This window comes from Xiphophorus maculatus, chromosome 14 (assembly GCF_002775205.1).
Source record: "Xiphophorus maculatus strain JP 163 A chromosome 14, X_maculatus-5.0-male, whole genome shotgun sequence".
Classification (NCBI taxonomy): domain Eukaryota; kingdom Metazoa; phylum Chordata; class Actinopteri; order Cyprinodontiformes; family Poeciliidae; genus Xiphophorus; species Xiphophorus maculatus.
In genome coordinates, this window is record NC_036456.1 from 1,135,710 (window position 1) to 1,153,829 (window position 18,120).

Below are 18,120 nucleotides of genomic sequence, written 5' to 3' on the forward strand. Positions count from 1 at the left end.
ACATAGTAACATGTCATTAAGTGACATACAGTAGTAACATGACATTAAGTCACATAGTAACATGTCATTAAGTGACATAGTATTACGTCATTAAGTGTCACAGTAACATGTCATTAAGTGACAATAACATGTCATTAAGTGACATAGTAACATGTCATTAAGTGACATAGTAACATGACATGAAGTGACATTGTAATGTGTCATTAAGTGACATAGTAACAAGTAATTAAGTGACATAGTAACATGAAATTAAGTGACATAGTAACATGAAATTAAGTGACATAGTAACATGTCATTAAGTGACAGTAAAATGTCATTAAGTGACATAGTAACATGTCATTAAGTGACAGTAATATGACATTAATTGACATAGTAACATGTCATTAAGTGACATAGTAACCTGAAATTAAGTGACATACTAAAATGTCATTAAGTGTCACAGTAACATGTCATTAAGTGACATAGTAACATGTCATTAAGTGACATAGTAAAATGTCATTAAGTGACATAGTAACATCTCATTAAGTGACATAGTAACATGTCATTAAGTGACATAGTAATATGACATTAAGTGACATAGTAACATGACAATAAGTGACATAGTAACATGAAATTAAGTGACAGTAACATGTCATTAAGTGACATAGTAACATGAAATTAAGTGACATAGTAACATGTCATTAAGTGACATAGTAATATGACATTAAGTGACATAGTAACATGTCATTAAGTGACACAGTAATATGTCATTAAGTGACATAGTAAAATGTCATTAAGTGACATAGTAACATGTCATTAAGTGACATAGTAACATGAAATTAAGTGACATAGTAATATGACATTAAGTGACATAGTAACATTTCATTAAGTGACATAGTAACATGTCATTAAGTGACATAGTAACCTAAAATTAACTGACATTGTAAAATGTCATTAAGTGACATAGTAACATTTCATTAAGTGACATAGTAACATGACATTAAGTGACATAGTAACATGTCATTAAGTGACATAGTAACATGTCATTAAGTGACATAGTAACATGTCATCAAGTGACATAGTAATATGACATTAAGTGACATAGTAACATGACAATAAGTGACATAGTAACATGTCATTAAGTGACATAGTAATATGACATTAAGTGACATAGTAACATGTCATTAAGTGACACAGTAACATGTCATTAAGTGACATAGTAAAATGTCATTAAGTGACATAGTAACATGTCATTAAGTGACATACAGTAGTAACATGACATTAAGTCACATAGTAACATGTCATTAAGTGACATAGTATTACGTCATTAAGTGACAGTAACATTCAATTAAGTGACAGTAACATGTCATTAAGTGACATAGTAACATGTCATTAAGTGACATAGTAACATGACATTAAGTGACATAGTAACATTTCATTAAGTGACATAGTAACATGTCATTAAGTGACATAGTAACCTAAAATTAAGTGACATTGTAAAATGTCATTAAGTGACATAGTAACATTTCATTAAGTGACATAGTAACATGTCATTAAGTGACATAGTAAAATGTCATTAAGTGACATAGTAACATGAAATTAAGTGTCATAGTAACATGTCATTAAGTGACATACAGTAGCAACATGACATTAAGTGACATAGTAACCTAAAATTAAGTGACATTGTAAAATGTCATTAAGTGACATAGTAACATGAAATTAAGTGACAGTAACATGTCATTAAGTCACATAGTAACATGACATGAAGTGACATATTAACATGTCATTAAGTGACATAGTAACATGTCATTAAGTGACATAGTAACCTAAAATTAAGTGACATTGTAAAATGTCATTAAGCGACATAGTAACATGTCATTAAGTGACATAGTAACATGTCATTAAGTGACATAGTAACATTTCATTAAGTGACATAGTAACATGTCATTAAGTGACATAGTAAAATGTCATTAAGTGACATAGTAACATGACATTAAGTGCCTTGTGACTTACCTTCTTCATCTGATACATCCAGTACTTCAGTCATGGTTTCAGGCACATTCAGCTTGTGTTTCTCTGTCACCGTCTGTCCACAGAGAGGAAACATTCATGATTAAATGTTGTTGACACATAACACCCATAAGCCTCATGGTTTATTAGATAAAACAGCTTAAATTTTAACAAAATAAATCCCATCTCAGTATACTGCTATAGCATAAATGAACTTATATTAATTACACTGATACAACTCCTGTCATGTTCCGTGTTTTTCTGTGTGTTTATTTCGAGTATCTGTGTTTCTGAGTTTCTATGTTGTCCTGTCTTCCCCTTGATTGTCCCCAGGTGTTTCTCGTTCCCTAATTACCCTCCCTTGTATTTAGTGTCACCTATGTGTCTGTGTCTTTGTCGGGTCCTTGTCTAATGTGCGCTCAGTCCTTCGTGTGTCCATTTGTAAAACCTGTTGCTACCGGCGTTGAGGCCTGGCTTCCGCTCAGTCGTGCTGCCTGTGTTTTTGGACTAGTTTTGGACTGTGTTGACTTTATTCTTCATTAAAACCATCTTTTCTCACGGCATCCTGGGTCTGCTGCGTCTGCCTCACCACCTCTCACACCGTTACATGACAACTCCATACCATAATAGAGTCTGGTGTAGACCCTAAACTGCTCTCAATCCAACTTTTGGTAATTGGAATAAAAACTGATGATGAAATAAAGATGCTGAAGCAGAATCTAAAATATTTTGACCTTACAGAATAAAATCTTCACACCCAAGAAGTTCTCCATTTTTGGTCATATTACAACCACAGACTTCAGTGGATGTCTGGGGATGAAGGTGACAGATCGGCACAAAGTAGAGAATAACTGTGAAGTTGAGGGAAAATGACACATGGTTTTCATCTTGTTTTTTTTTCTTTTTAACAAATGAAAACTTGAAAAGATTTTTCATGCAGTAGTATTTCACAGCGAATGAAGCTGTAGGTCTTGTTTATGGGTTGTTTGGGCCTACCAGTATTGCCATTTTTACACATTTCTTCTTTGCAAACTGGTTGGAGAGCATCTGAACAGCAAGTTGTAGATCAGAACTTTGACTAGGCCAATTAAATAATTGTGAATCTCTAAAGAAAAGCATCCCACAGCATGATGCCTGCATACATTTTTCATTGTGAGGATGGTGTGTTCGGGGTGATGTGCAGTATTCCATCACACGTGGAATGTTGGTTTTGGGACAAAAAATTCCTTGTTGGTCTCTGAACAGAGCGCCTTCTTCAATTTTTATTTTTTATTTTCTATTGGCTTTTGTGGCCTTTATTTGAGAGCAGTCAGACAGGAAAGTGGGAGGGTCATGGGGCCAGGACTTGAACCTGTGACAGCTGCGTCGAGGACTAAGACCTCCATATGTGCATTGTCTCCCATTCTTCAACAGCTTTAAAGATTTTGAAAACCCTGTGTCATTTTCCTCCTTTTAACATCACATTTGTTTGTTAAGTGTAAATTCACTCAGAGATTTCTGCAGTGTTTGTGCCATACAGTAGTCGTGGTGATGATCTCCTCAGTGACGACTCGCAATGTGTCCACCACAGAGATATAGCCCAGCCTCCGAGCTATACCCAGCGCAGTATTTCCATTCTGGGGACAGGAAGTAGATTCCAGATGCCTGTATTTGCATTCGAGTTTGCATCTGCTTTCACTGAGTATATACAAACCACAGTAATGGCGTTGGGCTTGGCCCCATACTGAAGCAAAACATTGATGATGTGTGTGTTTCCTTGCTGGGCCGCTTGATGAAGCGGAGTGTATCCACTCTGGGAAGGGAAATGGAATGATGATTAAGAAACGACTAAAGCTGAATAATCTGCAATAACTTCAGTTACATCAGTACCTTTGTCTTGGCGTTGACACTGGCCCCGTTTTGAAGAAGGAAGTTCACCATCTTGACATTACCATAGTGACACGCTACAATTAGTGGGGTGTAGCCCAGCTATGAAAAAGTAAAAACATCTTATTTCTCCAATCAGGTATCACGGAAACATATATAGCATATTTTTGAATATAAAAACATGCTAAGTGAAAGGATTAAAACACATTTTGGATGCTGATATGGATGATTCAAAAGTCCAAACCTCACTATCTTAATTTCAATAGATTACCAAATTTTGAAGAACACTTAATGTCCAAGGGAACACCAGAAATCAATGGGGCCACAAAAAGTGCATGTAAAGGCTATAAACTCAGTGACATTCAAATAATGTAAAAGCTAGTCTGACTGTTGTTATTATTAAATAATATCACGAGTTGTTGTCAGAATCTACAAATTCTTAGAACACCTTTGACTTTCCCTGCACTGATGAATTGGCCCTGATTTCCTTCATTTTAGGAGAGAGATACTAACATGAAGAACTAATCTTATGCACAGATCTCTAAAGATCAGCCACTGTCCCTTTTTTTCTGCAGTGAGAGAGAGCAGACTGACCACCCGTCCACCAGGTCATGTCTGCATGAGTTCGGCTAACTTCACCCACACCACTGCCAACTAAGCAACTTTGTTAGCAACTTTTCAGACAAAAAAGTTGATGAACCAAAATTGTAATTCTCGGGTGAGGCTTTCTAAAGATGGTGATAGGCCAGAAAATTCCTATTTGTGGCAAACCACAATTGCCACATTCTGTATTCTACGGTTCTAACCTTCATTTAACCAAATGAAAAACTTCATTGAGATCAAATCTCTTTTTCAAGAGTTGGCAAGATAGCAGCACTGTTTACAAATATCAACTTTTATATTAAATCAGAAAAATCAATATGTTTTACTCTTAAAAGTATCAAAGCATAAAATAATAAAAACAGCTAATAAAAAACTAAATTATCAAAAAAATGCCAGCTAAAGTCTCTTCTTCACAGTCTTTAATCTTTAGTTCACTGAGAGTCACTTTCTCTGTCAATTTAAAATCTTGCTGAAAATTATTCCAACCATTTGAGCAGCACATTTAACTGCTCTCTTTCCCAGGTCTTCCCTAACTTTTGGGACAAACATATGGGAAAAAGCCTGGTAACAAAGTCCAAGCTGGATGTCAGACTTAACCGTCAGCACAGTCAGATACAACAGAAGGAAAACCAGTACATTTCTAAACAAAAAGCAGCAAATATGTCTGACGACCAGCAGCTGCATATAAATGACAACAGTGAACATGATATCCACAGTCATTAAAAAAAAAGTGCAATGATATACCATTTTTTTTAGATATTGTCCTGGTGAATTCATGAATAATAGTCCAAAAGAGACAGGAATGTTGTGAAGTTATATAATCTCAGACTTGTTGAGTGTAGAAAAAACCTGTTTTGGCTGTTTTGGTCATTCCAGTTCTCAAACCATAGAAAGCATTGGTGATTTAAAAAAACACCAGGAGAGGCAGCAGAAGGGAAACCCTAGAGATCAGACTTTCCAGCTATGATTTGGTTAATCTTATGCGGGCAAAAATAACAGAAGGAAGATCAGTAACCAAAAGGTAGTGGGTTATGATCAGTAACAGTCAATACTTCTCTTAAATGACTTGGTTCTGTATCAGAGACATTAAATCTAATGTTCCACTTCATATTTAATGAAGTGGAACATTAGTGCCTAATTGACAAAAGAGCAGAAATAAAACAGGAACTCCTTTCTCATACTTTAGTCTGGTGGTCCAAGTTGGCACCGTTCTTGGAGAGAATCTCAGCAACCGATACTCTGTCTTCTTGGGCGGCCAGATGGAGTGCGGTTAGGCCACTCTGCTTGAGCAAACAGAGAAGTAACATACGGAAGTGACACAATACAAATAGATAACATTGCCTTATACCAAGTTTGGTGGTCAACATTACCTTGGTGGAAACATTAATCTGGGCTCCTTTGCTGATTAACAGAGCCGTCATGTGTGTGTGACCCTCCTGGGAGGCCAGATGGAGTGGTGTGACCCCCTGCTTGGTCAGGATGTTGGTCTCTGCGCCGTATTGCAGCAGCACTGTGGCAATGTCCATCTGGTTCTTCTTAGCCGCAATATGCAGAGGAGTGTAGCCGTTCTGGTTCATGAGAGGCAGACGTTAGGTTGAATGTTCTCAATTGTTCTGACCAAAACAAAAGCATTGGCCATTTGTCAAGTATACAAAACTTTAAATAAATTGTAGTTTTAAAGCTACAAACCTTTAAGACATCAGGTCTATTAGGATACAAGGTGTGGAAATGTAGTTCAGTAAAGACTCATGTCAGTTCTTTGGAAATAACTTTTTGGAAAATGTTCATTAAATACTAATTTTATTGCAATTTCTGCACAGAATAATCAGCTCATTTTCTGTAAATACAGGCATCTCATCAAGACGTGATGAATCATTTTAATTAGCTGATTTGTCTTGTGTTAAAGGAAAGCATAACAGTATAGGAGGCTTCAGATGATCCACATGTTCTTGTTTAGCAACTTCTGGCTGTGAGGGCAAAGGCACATGCCAAAGGTATGGTGCCAACTCCAAAGCATTTTCAGACGATCTCTGTGGGGTTGGATCTCGTCCAGGACAGGATCTGTGTGTGGATGAACTTGGAAAGGTAGGCTCTTAGCACTTAAACAATTTATCTTCTGAAAAAAATTGCAACGTCTTGTATCTTGAACAAATATTTTTGAACTCAGTGCTATTTGTGTAAAGGTACAAACTTGAATCTTTATTACTGATTTCACAGGTTCAGCTGTGTTAAATTTACTTCACCACAGAATCCTTTTCTCAGTGTGGCCTAAACTAAAACACACTAAAAGGTTGTTGACATTCACATTAACTGTTAGAGCCTGAGAGATGTTGACTCTTTACATAAATCTAGTAGGGCTGCAACTAGTAGCGCTTGATGCTTTGCAGTAAGAAGATTCTTTTCCATGTAGCTACTATGGCTACCTTAAACTCAAACATAGAAGCTTAGATTTATTTTATTGTCGTTACAGAAAGAAGTGACAGTGAAATTGATAACAAAATGTTGTCGATTGGCCACCATAGCACACAGAAAAAGCACAAGTGTGCCTGAAAATACATGAATAAATATACAAATGATAATATATTGGTAACTTACCCCTTACAGTTCAAAAGTACACATTTTTGGTGTTATCTCAATTTCCTTTAGGACTGGTTGTGCATGTGTGTGTATGGTTGTTTGCCCTGTGTCTGTGTGTTGCCCTGTGAACAATACTAAATTGTACTAAATATGTCGGTAATGTCTGACAGGCCAACACATTTTTGCAAACACTGCTAAATGGATAAATGGGTACAGAAATTGACTTACTTGATTAACTTTAATGCTTTATAATAAAAGGCATTTAAACTTTTATTGAATGGCTTAGTTTCAATAAAAGTTTTTTGTAGTACGCTACAAAAAACATGCTAAAAAACCAAAAAAAATGTGTAAACACTGCCTAAAATCTTTGACAAAATCTTAAAATTTGACCTCTTATTATATTTATTAAACCAGTCTGGTTGGAAAACAGAATCAAAGTAAATGATTTTAGTGCCAGTGAAAGAAGAGAAAGACTTTTGGTGTGAACCAAGTGATTCCCCTCATCATGAACTATGTGCTATAGAGCCTCACCTTAGCCATTGCATGGGGAGACGCTCCTTTGTCCAAAAGCAGGAGCGCCACCTGTTGGTTATCATAATGTGCTGCAACATGGAGGGGAGTGAGGCCATTCTGTTGGGGAGGAATGGTGAGTGCATGAGGATTAAGGAGCAGCTAGTGAAGCAGGGAAACCAAACACTCACTCACTGTTAGGTTGACTAGAGGACAACACAATGAGTCAATATGAAGAAGAAAAAATAGCTCCTGTTGACCTTTCTGATTAATGTCTGACTTGGTGAGGCAGATTAAGAAATACCTGGCTTTAAGTACAACAGAAGCTTACCAGTTCTCTGGCAGTAAACAGGTCCTTAATACAGAAAACCACCAGTTTTATATTCACATGCAAGACACGTGAACATATTGTACATATTCATCTAGCTGATAATCCAGTGTTTGCTAAGGGAATCTAAACAGAATGGGTCTACGTTGGATGTTTACCTTTCCAGCAGAATCAGGAGGCGCACAGCGCTGCATCAGCAGTTTAACCACATCTAGGTTTCCATACTTGGCAGCCACATGCAGAGGAGTAAACCCTTTCTGTAGAGAGAAGAGACGGTAAGACCAGGAGATGTTGAAAGATCTATACATAAAATCAGAAAAATACTGTAGAAATATATACTTTAAAGAATTGGTGAATTTTTTTAAAACTGTGTTCTGTCCGGCAGCATGCCACTCAGACATGTTGTCAGAGTGCCAAGGTCATCCCAACAGATTTAAATTCACAAGTGGAGCATTACATCTTTCATTTTACATGATACTTCACTTGATTTATTTAGGGGCAATGCTGGTGACGGTGGTAGGAGTTCACCCGCAATCAGCAGGTTGCTTGTTCAAGCCAGGGGGCCTGGTGGGAGGACACTTGATAAGGTGCTATACAAATGAAGCCTAGGCATAAATTCAAGCTGTAAGACTCTCTCCAGACTACCAGTATCATCAATTAGCACACCTCCGCCTCAGCCAATCAGCACCGGATTGTCACTCTTCCTCAGCCAATCACCACTCAAGAGCTCCTTCAAAAGGCCAAACAACCACGCATCCACCTGCTTCAACCCTGCTTCAACCCACCTCCTCTCCATCTCCACCCTCATCCTCCCGGGCACCTTCCAGGCTCTGCTCCACCACCAGTGTCCGGACCCGGGGGAAGACTGCACTGAGCTTTGCCCCAAGCTGATCGTCTAAACTCGCTGCGATTCTCAACACACGTCTTCTGCCGGTGTCCGAACGCCAAAGAATATTCGGGTCAATAAAACTTTCTAACTGCTGCTTTTTCTCTGTGTGAGTTTCTACAGATTGAAATACAGTCATTTATGGTACCCTTATGTACCATAATGTACTTATATATACAGTATATATATATATATATATATACAGTACAGACCAAAGGTTTGGACACACCTTTTAATTCAATGAGTTTCCTTTATTTTCATGACTATTGACATTGTAGATTCACACTGAAGGCATCAAAACAATGAATAACACACGCGGAAATATGCACTAAACAAAAAAGTGTAAAACAACTGAAAATAGCCCTTATATTCTAGTTTCTTCAAAGTAGCAACATTTTGCTGTGATTACTGCTTTGCACACACTCTGCATTTTCTTGATGAGCTCAAGAGGTCGTCACCTGAAAAGGTTTTCACTTCATAGGTGTGTCCTGTCAGGTTAATAAGTGGGATTTCTTGCCTTATAAATAGTCATGAAAATAAAGAAAACCCATTGAATTAGAAAGGTGTCCAAACTTTTGGTCTGTACTGTATATACTGTATATATACAGTATATACACACACACACACATATATATATATATATAGAGAGAGAGAGAGGGATCATCTCTACTAGACCGAGTATTACCTCGGGTAATACTCGTAGGTCGAGAGGTTTTTCCGGACCCATTAGACGGAGAGGTGGTCAGCCATGGGTGTTGGGAGGTTTAGGGCGGGGCTGGCTATTGCATAACAACAGGGTGTACTCACTTTTGTTGCCAGGTTAGGGTAGGCATTAATGGCTGTATATAGAGTTATTTTGAGGGAAGAATAACTGTACACTGCTGTCTTGTACAGCAGTTATATAATTATAGTTATATATTACTTTTCATTGTGTCAAAGTGTAATTTTGTCAGTGTTGTCCCATGAAAAGGTATACTTAAATATCTGCAGGAATGTGAGGGGTGTACTCACTTTTGTGATACACTGTATATGTTAATAGAATCAACTGAAAGATGAGATTCAGATAGCATGAATAGAACAGGAAGCTACATAAAACTGCTGTCGTATAGCATGACTATTCTGTTACATTAAAATTAGCTTTCAGCTGGTAAACTTACACCTTGATTCGATTCTTAGGAATAATAAAAAAATAAATAAAAATATGCAACAAACATCTGACTTCAGTTTGATTATACACCCTGCAGGGGGAGCCTTGATGTATTTAGTATGAAGAAGCAAACAAGGTCAGTGTTGGAAGACACCACATGATCAGTGCATTTATTATTATTGTAATAATAAACCGTAATTATTATTATTTATTGTGATTGTGTTTATGAAAAAGCCCTGCCCCTGTTGGGAGCAGACCTTTGTTAGGCCATGGATTCTGTCACATGTACTGGTGTTAAGCATGTTAAAATTAATGTAGTACAAAATTATGTGTCTTTTACATTCCTTGTTCTTGTGCATGATTTTATCCTATCATATTCGAAATAAATCAAACTTACTCCAGTTAGATCTTAATCACAGGCCCAGTGTTCTGTGGGCCAACGCACCTTTAGCTCTCTTAGCATCTGCACCACAGCATTTTATTCAGGCTGAGGTCTTGACTTTGACTGGACCCGTTTAGTCTGCATGCAGACTGAACCGCCACAAGAACAAATTTGTTCCACTTTATCAAAACCTTTAATAGCAACAAACACTAAAATGTGACTGTAGGTTTTGATCTTAAAGATTTTATGTTATTTACTATTATTTTTTGTTTTAGAATGTATCCAGTGCAAAGTGTTAAGTTAAGCATATTAGATTAAATGTGAACCTAATATGCGTATGGATTTTAGACTAAGGGTTAGGTTTGGGGTAGTGTCTGTACCCAGTACAAATTTCCTTTGGACAATAAAGCTTATCTTATCTCAGTTTAGTGTAGCTTAGTTTAGCTTAGCTTTTCCTATCTTATATTAGTTTGGCTTAGTTTATCGTATCTTAGTTTAGTGTAACTGGGTTCTGCTTCACGACACTGAACCAGGTTAGTCCAAGTAACCCCTTGACTCTGTGTTGTGTAGTTTTTAATGAAGACAAGGAATTTAGCACATAGAGTGTTTTACAGTATTAAAAACACTAAAAGTACAAAAGCTGGTGCCATGTATCTAGTAAGTATTCATTACTCTCCATGTGTCTAAGTTAATAAAGGTAATGTCTTATGTATTGTTAACGCTTTTCTATGCTATGTGCTGAAAAATGCAACTCACCTCTCATGAAGCTTTCACAGACTGGCACTTAGTACAGGGGCCAGCAGCATATAACCAGCTACACAGAGACAAGGCGCAAGGACTATGAACTACAGCACAAGTGTCAAACTCCAGTCCTTAAGGGTCGGTGTCCTGCAGGTTTTAGATGTGCCACAAGTACAATACACTGGAATGAAATGGCTTCATTACCTCCTTCTTGTGTAGATCAGTTCTCCAGAGTCTTATGACCTAATTATTCTATTCAGGTGGTGCAACAGAGGCACATCTAAAAGTTGCAGGACAGTGGCCCTTGAGGACTGGAGTTTGACACCTGTGAACTACAGGATAAGTGATAAAGCTTGGCTTGACTTGGCTTGATCAAGGCCAAAGCCATCAGTTCGCCCTGGCTTTATCCATTTCACAAAGACCAAACCAGACACAGGAGGTGCGACTATGTCAAGTCAGGCCTAAGTAATTCAGGTGAATGTGCGTCAATAGGCTTCTTCAACAGACCATGAGATCGATCACAGATTCACTGATGCTAGGCTAAATAAATTGCATACGCCATATCTCAGGAGCAAGAAGAAGTAATAAACCTATGAACTCCTACCCCATAAACCCATACAATATTTTCAGATGTACCCTCATTAATAAATCAAATCAAACCTAAAAATAAACAGATTAATTAATTTTCCATTTTATCTGGGTTTACATATGTCCAAGTATATACATCCATACCCACACAGTCATATGTCTTAGCCTCAGTTTACATATACACATTAGTGCCATCTCTCATCCATATTTCTATATCTTGTGAAAATGACCACCTTATATTTTCTTTTAAATTGTATTAAATTTTGACTTTGTTTTAACTCCTCATTTAACTTGTTCCATAACTTTGCCCCATGAATTGAAATACAAAAGCTCTTTCTTGTTGTTCATAAACTACGAATCCTTAAGTTGGAGTAACCCCTTACGTTATATCCCCCTTTCTCTTTCATAAAACATGTTCTGTATGAGTTCAGGTAGCAGTTTATTAGATGTCTTAAACATAATTTTAATTTATTTCATAATTTGAAATAAATTGAATTTTAAATTGCACCAGCTTTTCCAATTTAAGAATTCTAGATTGAAAGAGTAACGGGTTTGTGTGCTCATAATAACCAACATTATGGATGATTCTAACGGCTGGTTTCTGTAGGATACTTAGTGGATGTAAAGAGCTTTGGTAATTGTTGGAAGTATTTTATATTTTATTATCATTTATTTGCTTTACCTTTATTTTATATTACCATCCATTTAATTTACCTTTGCATTTACATTTTAATGATGTGTTTTGAGTGTTTTGAAGTGCTTTGAGTGTTTTGAAGTGTTTGCAGAAACTCTGGAAGTGGCCTGCTGAGGAGTGAAAAAGGAGGATACCATGAACAAGACAGTCCGGTGCCAATTGCCCAGAGGAACTGCAATTCTATAGTCTTATCTTATGAAATATGCCTTTGAGGAATGTAGGAATGAGTTGTGTTCATGTGAATGTGCAGCTGTTCTCTGTTCCCCCTCCCCTCAGGGCTGCACTCTGTCATGTAACTAGGAAGTTCCTAATTCTAATAAAAGCAGGGCAAGACTCAGTTGAAGCTTCAGAGCATAGGCAGAAATCTGTAACTGGGTTTCAACTGTGCTCTCCCTGCAGGTAAAACCAAACTCTGACTCTTGTCTCTTCTTTGTGTCTGTGTTTAGGTAATTTAGACCTAACAGTAATTAATTCCCCACACTTCTGAACAATATGTTAAATATGGCAAAATCAGAGAGTTACATAGAATATGAAGTGGTTTATTATTCAGAATATGTCTAGCTTTGGCCAGGATTAATATGCTTTTACTTAGTTTATTCTGTAAATGTTTAATATGAGGTTTCCAACTGATTTTGTCATCTATTATTACACCGAGAAACTTAACATAAACCCCTTCTAGAGTTACACTCTGTCTGAACTTGAATTGGAGTATTTTTGTAGCAGTTTCCAAAAACTATGATTTTAGTCTTGTCCAAATTTAGTAATAATTTATTATTGTCAAACCATTTCTTTAATTTACTGATTTCTGAGGCGACTATGTAAAGAAGTTGTTGTAAGTTTTCACCAGAGACTAGAATATTTATGTCGTCAGCAAATAACACACATTTTAATACATTAGACACTTTGCTTATGTCGTTTATATACAAATGAACTCAAACTGGTCCCAGTTCTGACCCTTGAGGGTCAGAACTCAAGGGTCAGAGTTCTGACATACAATCTCCAGACAATCAGATTCAATCTCTCCCATATTCACAAATAGTTTTCTGCTCTTTAAATAACTCCTCGTCCAATTCAAAACTACTCCCCGAATTCCATAACATTCTATTTTTTTAATTAAAATATCATGATTTATTGTGTCAAAAGCTTTCTTTAGATCTATGAAAACCCCATACAGCTCATTTCTTACTATCCATTGCATTGGTAATTTCTTCTATTAAGGAAGTTCACACACTTAAGCTGCATTTAAAATATAAATTAAGATAATGCCACGTGTTGTGTATCTAAAGTTGTTTTGTAAGACCTTTTCATGAACTTAATTTAAAGTTAGCTTGTTGCATTTAAAATAGATTGTTGTTTTTTGCCATAATAACAGCTAATATGTTTTGGCTCAAATCTGTTAGCAGCATGCATGTCCTAAGTGACAGAGTAGATTCATTTGGTAAGACTGAACATCCACCTCATCGAGTTAGACAAAGATTAAATGGCTCCCCCACCACGCACCTTCGTAGCCAATGAATGGGAAGCCCCAGCCTCCAGTAGCACTGAAGCGGTCTCCACCTGCCCCTCCCTGGCAGAGATGTGGAGCGGGGTATAGCCATTGGTTGTGGCAGCATCAGGATGGGCCATGTGCTGTAGCAACAGCTGCACGATCTCTGTTTTCCCGAGACGGGACGCGATGTGAAGAGGAGTCTGGTCCTCCTGGACAGGATGGGGAGGGAGGGGATGACAGTTTTTAATCAAACAGCAGACCTAATATTGATGACACAGGTATAGATAAGTGCAAGACATGTGACGAAATTAATCTCACCCGTGCCTGAGCGTCCACCATCGCTCCATTTCTCAGCAGACATCTGACCACCTCCACCTGGCCAGCCCTGGCTGCCATGTGTAACGCTGTTTCTCCACGCTGTGTACAGCAGGTAACACACCGTGTCAGATGTAACCGAAATGCTGTGTCAGCTCCCTCCTGCTCCTGCCCTTCCCCATTACTCACTATATTGCTGACATCCGCTGAGGCTCCGTTCTGCAGCAGGAGCAGGACGATATTCAGGTGACCCATAAAAGCTGCTACGTGGATGGGAGTCAGGCCAGACTAAACAGGCAGCAGAATGCAGACACATGGTGTGAATAAAAGATCAGTGCTCTACAGTGTTGCAAAAGACTAGTTAAGAGGCAAAAAATGATAAACTCTGATCACTTTTTGTGTTTATATCATGCCTGGTCTTAGACTTTTTTTGTTTTATTAAACTGAAAGTTTAAAAACAGTCAAGTAAGTTACAGCTTTACAGTTATCCAAAGTTTGCAAAATGCTAAAGTACTAAACAAAAAATTTGCTCCACTATTAGAAGTATGCTCACCACTGCATATGCATATAAAAAAATAATATTTCAGATATTAATATAATTACAAAGCAGAGAAGCTCTGATTATCAAAGTTGGCCTATTTTACGATTTGCCATTGATCAGTGAGTGTACGATAATTGCTGCCAGGTCACATTGACAACAGTAGCTACTCTTTGTTTTAAAAGTTGTCACTGAGCAACGTTAGCTGTCAGAAGAAGCATATAAAAAAGCTTCTAAAGTGAACATATTTATTTATGCTGATCATTCTTAATAGTTGTCTATGACAACTTAAAACTCATCTCTGAATTAAAAGACAACTGAAACTTTTGTGTAAAAGTAATTGTTAAATGTTTAATTACAGAGCTGTGTAACACTGGATGCATTTCCATTACAAATGTACCCAAAACTTTGTCAATATTCCACTAATGTCAAAGAAAGACAACTATGGAATTGTGGTATTTCCATTAAATAAGAAATGCAAATAAAATCACACGTGAATAAGTTTGTTCACATAATAAGTCATAATAAGTCAATAAGTCATGTGCCATAATATTCCAATTTCTTCCTGTCGTCTTTTTCATGGCAGCTGGATGGCAACATTTTTAATCAACATCCAGCTGCTGACTGTGTGACTCGTGATGCAAAAAGAGTGTTTTCATTACAGGTTTGTGAAATAAACCAATTTTGATATTGCCAAAAAAAAAAAAAACACTCCATCTTAGCCACAAAATCTTTTCATTGAAAAACTAGTTTTTTCAAAATTGGCGCGTTTCCATTAAGCACATTTATTTTTGAACTGTCGAATTGCGCAATTATATGGTTCATGAAAATCCAGCTGCCTCACACAGTGTGACGTCTCCTCTGCTCCTAATATAAACAAATAATCATCATCCCTCTGTGTCATAAACGGTCATGGCTAAGTCATTTAACCAAGCAGGAGAGATTAAAAACATTCTGCATACTTATTTACAACTGCAAGCTGGCAGTGAAACCTGAAAAGTAATATCACTAGAAATGAGCTAATATATAAAATGGATGTTGTTTAAATCACCTCTGTAATTGCCTGGATTGACGCTCCATATTTAACCAGCAGCTCCATCACTTTTACCCGGTTCTTTTTACAGGCTATGTGCAGTGGAGTGAAGCCATTCTGTGGAGGACGTGTGACAAGCAACAGCACATACAGCCATCAGGTACATTTCACCCATACATTGTAAATCTGCTACCTGCTGAATCTTTCCTCTCTGTCTTCCTAACCTACCAGAGCTCTGGCGTTAGGGTTGGCTCTTTTATCCAGCAGCAGTTTGGTGACTCTGTAGTGACCACAGTGAGCTGCCACATGCAGCGCTGTCAGGTAGTCCAGTGTGACATCATCAACAGGAGCTTTGTGCTGCAGAAGGTGTTTGACGCATTCGACATGGTCGCCTTGTGCCGCCATGTGTAGTGGGGACAGCCCATTCTGAGAGATCAACAAGTGATTAAATAGAAAAGAAATGTCATAAGATGAATCGTTTCTCAGCAGCCAAGAGTTCAGAGCAAAGAGTAGAACCAGGGCCTGCTTCTACTATCAGGCTTCATCAACATACAGCATGAGCAATAACTCTTTTCTTGACTTAGCACTGCTTTGATGTCTTTAAGATCTTCTTCTATTGAATTTTACTCTTGTATTGAGGACATTATTGCCACCTGGTACTGTGACTTGGGTAACACAGCAATGTTGATCCTTTTTAGATAGAAGATTGAAATTATTGTTCCCCAGTGGGTTAATTCAACACTTGTTTCCATTTCCCTTTAGGATATTAACTATTTTTCGAAAAAGCCAAAAAGAGGTAAAGATGTGAGTTAGATGCTCTTTAATCGTGCATATATACTTTTTTTGTGAAATTGAGGCAGTTATTTTGAATTTTGCTGTTTGTGCATACAAAAACATTGACAGAAACAATGGTTGGAGTGAGGAAGCTCTCCTGTTCCACAACAGCTTCATGGCTTTTTATCATTTTTGATTCAATCCCAAAGACTTTATTTGGAGAGTTTTGGGTTGATATTTGATCCTGTGTGATCAGAACAGACCCGACAGATAAGCATAAATACAGTGTGACCCACCTTTGTCCTGGCCAGTAAAGGGGCTCCTCTCTCCAGCAGTAGCTCCACTGCTGTCTCATGTCCACTTCGAGCGGCACAGTGGAGGGGGGTAAGGCCATCCTGCATCACACATTGGACAGAAATGTCTCAGTGACACACTAATGTGTAATCACATAAAATGTTTTTGTTTGTTTAAAAGAGACAAAAGTACAGCAAAAAGTCACTTTGGGAATGACTATTTAAATTGTAGTTCCACCGCTGTGCTAGACTGTGCTCTGTAAGACAGTCTAGTGAGGTCAAAGGTTGTCCCTCTCCAATATGGTAGAAGCCAGGCATTGATAAACTTTAACAATTGTCTGTCTCATCATTTCCCTGTGTTTTACAGAAACATTTAATCTGTTTGACAGGCTCAGATACTGGCTCTGTTATATCAGCATGCAAAATGCTGCAGAGATGTTAGCTTAGGTTAATCAACTCAGTTTAGCCTGTTTTAGGTTAAGTCATGGATAATGACTTAACCTAAAACAGCTGCTATAAAATTGTCAGGTGGTTCAGTTCAGATGCTGCCAGAGACTACATGACGTTTCTACATGTTACAAACCAAAAAGAGCTAATAACACAAAAAGAGCTAATAACATGTTTGGATGCCAACTATCTGGCATCCAACCAAACATCAGCTGGGTTAAGACTCTAAATTTAATCCACTTCTGTCCAGCTTAACTGGAAAAAAAAACATTTTTCACATCTGCTCTAAATACCAAACATTAATATCACACTTTGTTTACCATTGAAAATGTTAAAATAAAATGTTACTGGTGTTCCCTGGAAATCTGAGAGAAGGAATGAACCCGAGAAGCTGGACAGCAGTCAGGAAAGGATGTTCATCTAAACCAGGGGTGTCCAAAGTGGGTCCTGGTGGGCCGGCATCCTGCATGTTTTAATTCTCTCCGAGGTTTAACATACCTGCATCAAATGATGGCTAATTAGAAGGGCTACGATGACTTGCTAAAAGAGAGAACTAAAACATGCAGGATCCCGGCCCTCGAGGACCCACTTTGGGCACCCCTGATCTAAACAGTCAGGAAGGAAACAACTTTGTCTTTGGTTCTGTGTCTGTGGTACCAACCCGTGTTTTAGCATCGATCTGAGAGCCCCGATCCAGCAATAGGCGAACCATGTTGGTGTTGCCACGTTTAGACGCCACATGTAAAGGAGTTATTCCATTCTGCAGAAAAGAGGACAGATTGAAGAAGGAGAATCTGACAGAAAGATTAAGAGCTTAAGGTTGCAGAAAATTTTAAAATTTTATTATCAAACTGTGTTGAAATAAAACTAAATAAAATCTAAGCTTTTTTAGATTTTTATTAACACAGAAATGTAGCTTT

General features: G+C 37.6%; 1 protein-coding gene across 22 annotated transcripts in view; it reads right to left on the reverse strand.

Annotated features, from left to right (window-relative positions):
• ank2 (ankyrin 2) overlaps positions 1-18,120 on the reverse strand; it is a 148,423-nt gene that overhangs the window by 85,605 nt on the left and 44,698 nt on the right. For all 22 annotated transcript variants that reach the window (XM_023345555.1, XM_023345549.1, XM_023345563.1 and 19 more), the window contains 15 exons: positions 17,862-17,960; positions 16,757-16,855; positions 15,915-16,112; positions 15,705-15,803; positions 14,305-14,403; positions 14,119-14,217; positions 13,812-14,009; positions 8,032-8,130; positions 7,567-7,665; positions 5,829-6,026; positions 5,640-5,738; positions 3,859-3,957; positions 3,683-3,781; positions 3,507-3,605; positions 1,993-2,065 (listed from right to left, as the gene is read on the reverse strand). In XM_023345555.1, the coding sequence (XP_023201323.1) occupies positions 1,993-2,065; positions 3,507-3,605; positions 3,683-3,781; positions 3,859-3,957; positions 5,640-5,738; positions 5,829-6,026; positions 7,567-7,665; positions 8,032-8,130; positions 13,812-14,009; positions 14,119-14,217; positions 14,305-14,403; positions 15,705-15,803; positions 15,915-16,112; positions 16,757-16,855; positions 17,862-17,960 (1,756 nt within the window). The remainder of the gene's footprint in view (positions 1-1,992; positions 2,066-3,506; positions 3,606-3,682; positions 3,782-3,858; positions 3,958-5,639; positions 5,739-5,828; positions 6,027-7,566; positions 7,666-8,031; positions 8,131-13,811; positions 14,010-14,118; positions 14,218-14,304; positions 14,404-15,704; positions 15,804-15,914; positions 16,113-16,756; positions 16,856-17,861; positions 17,961-18,120) is intronic.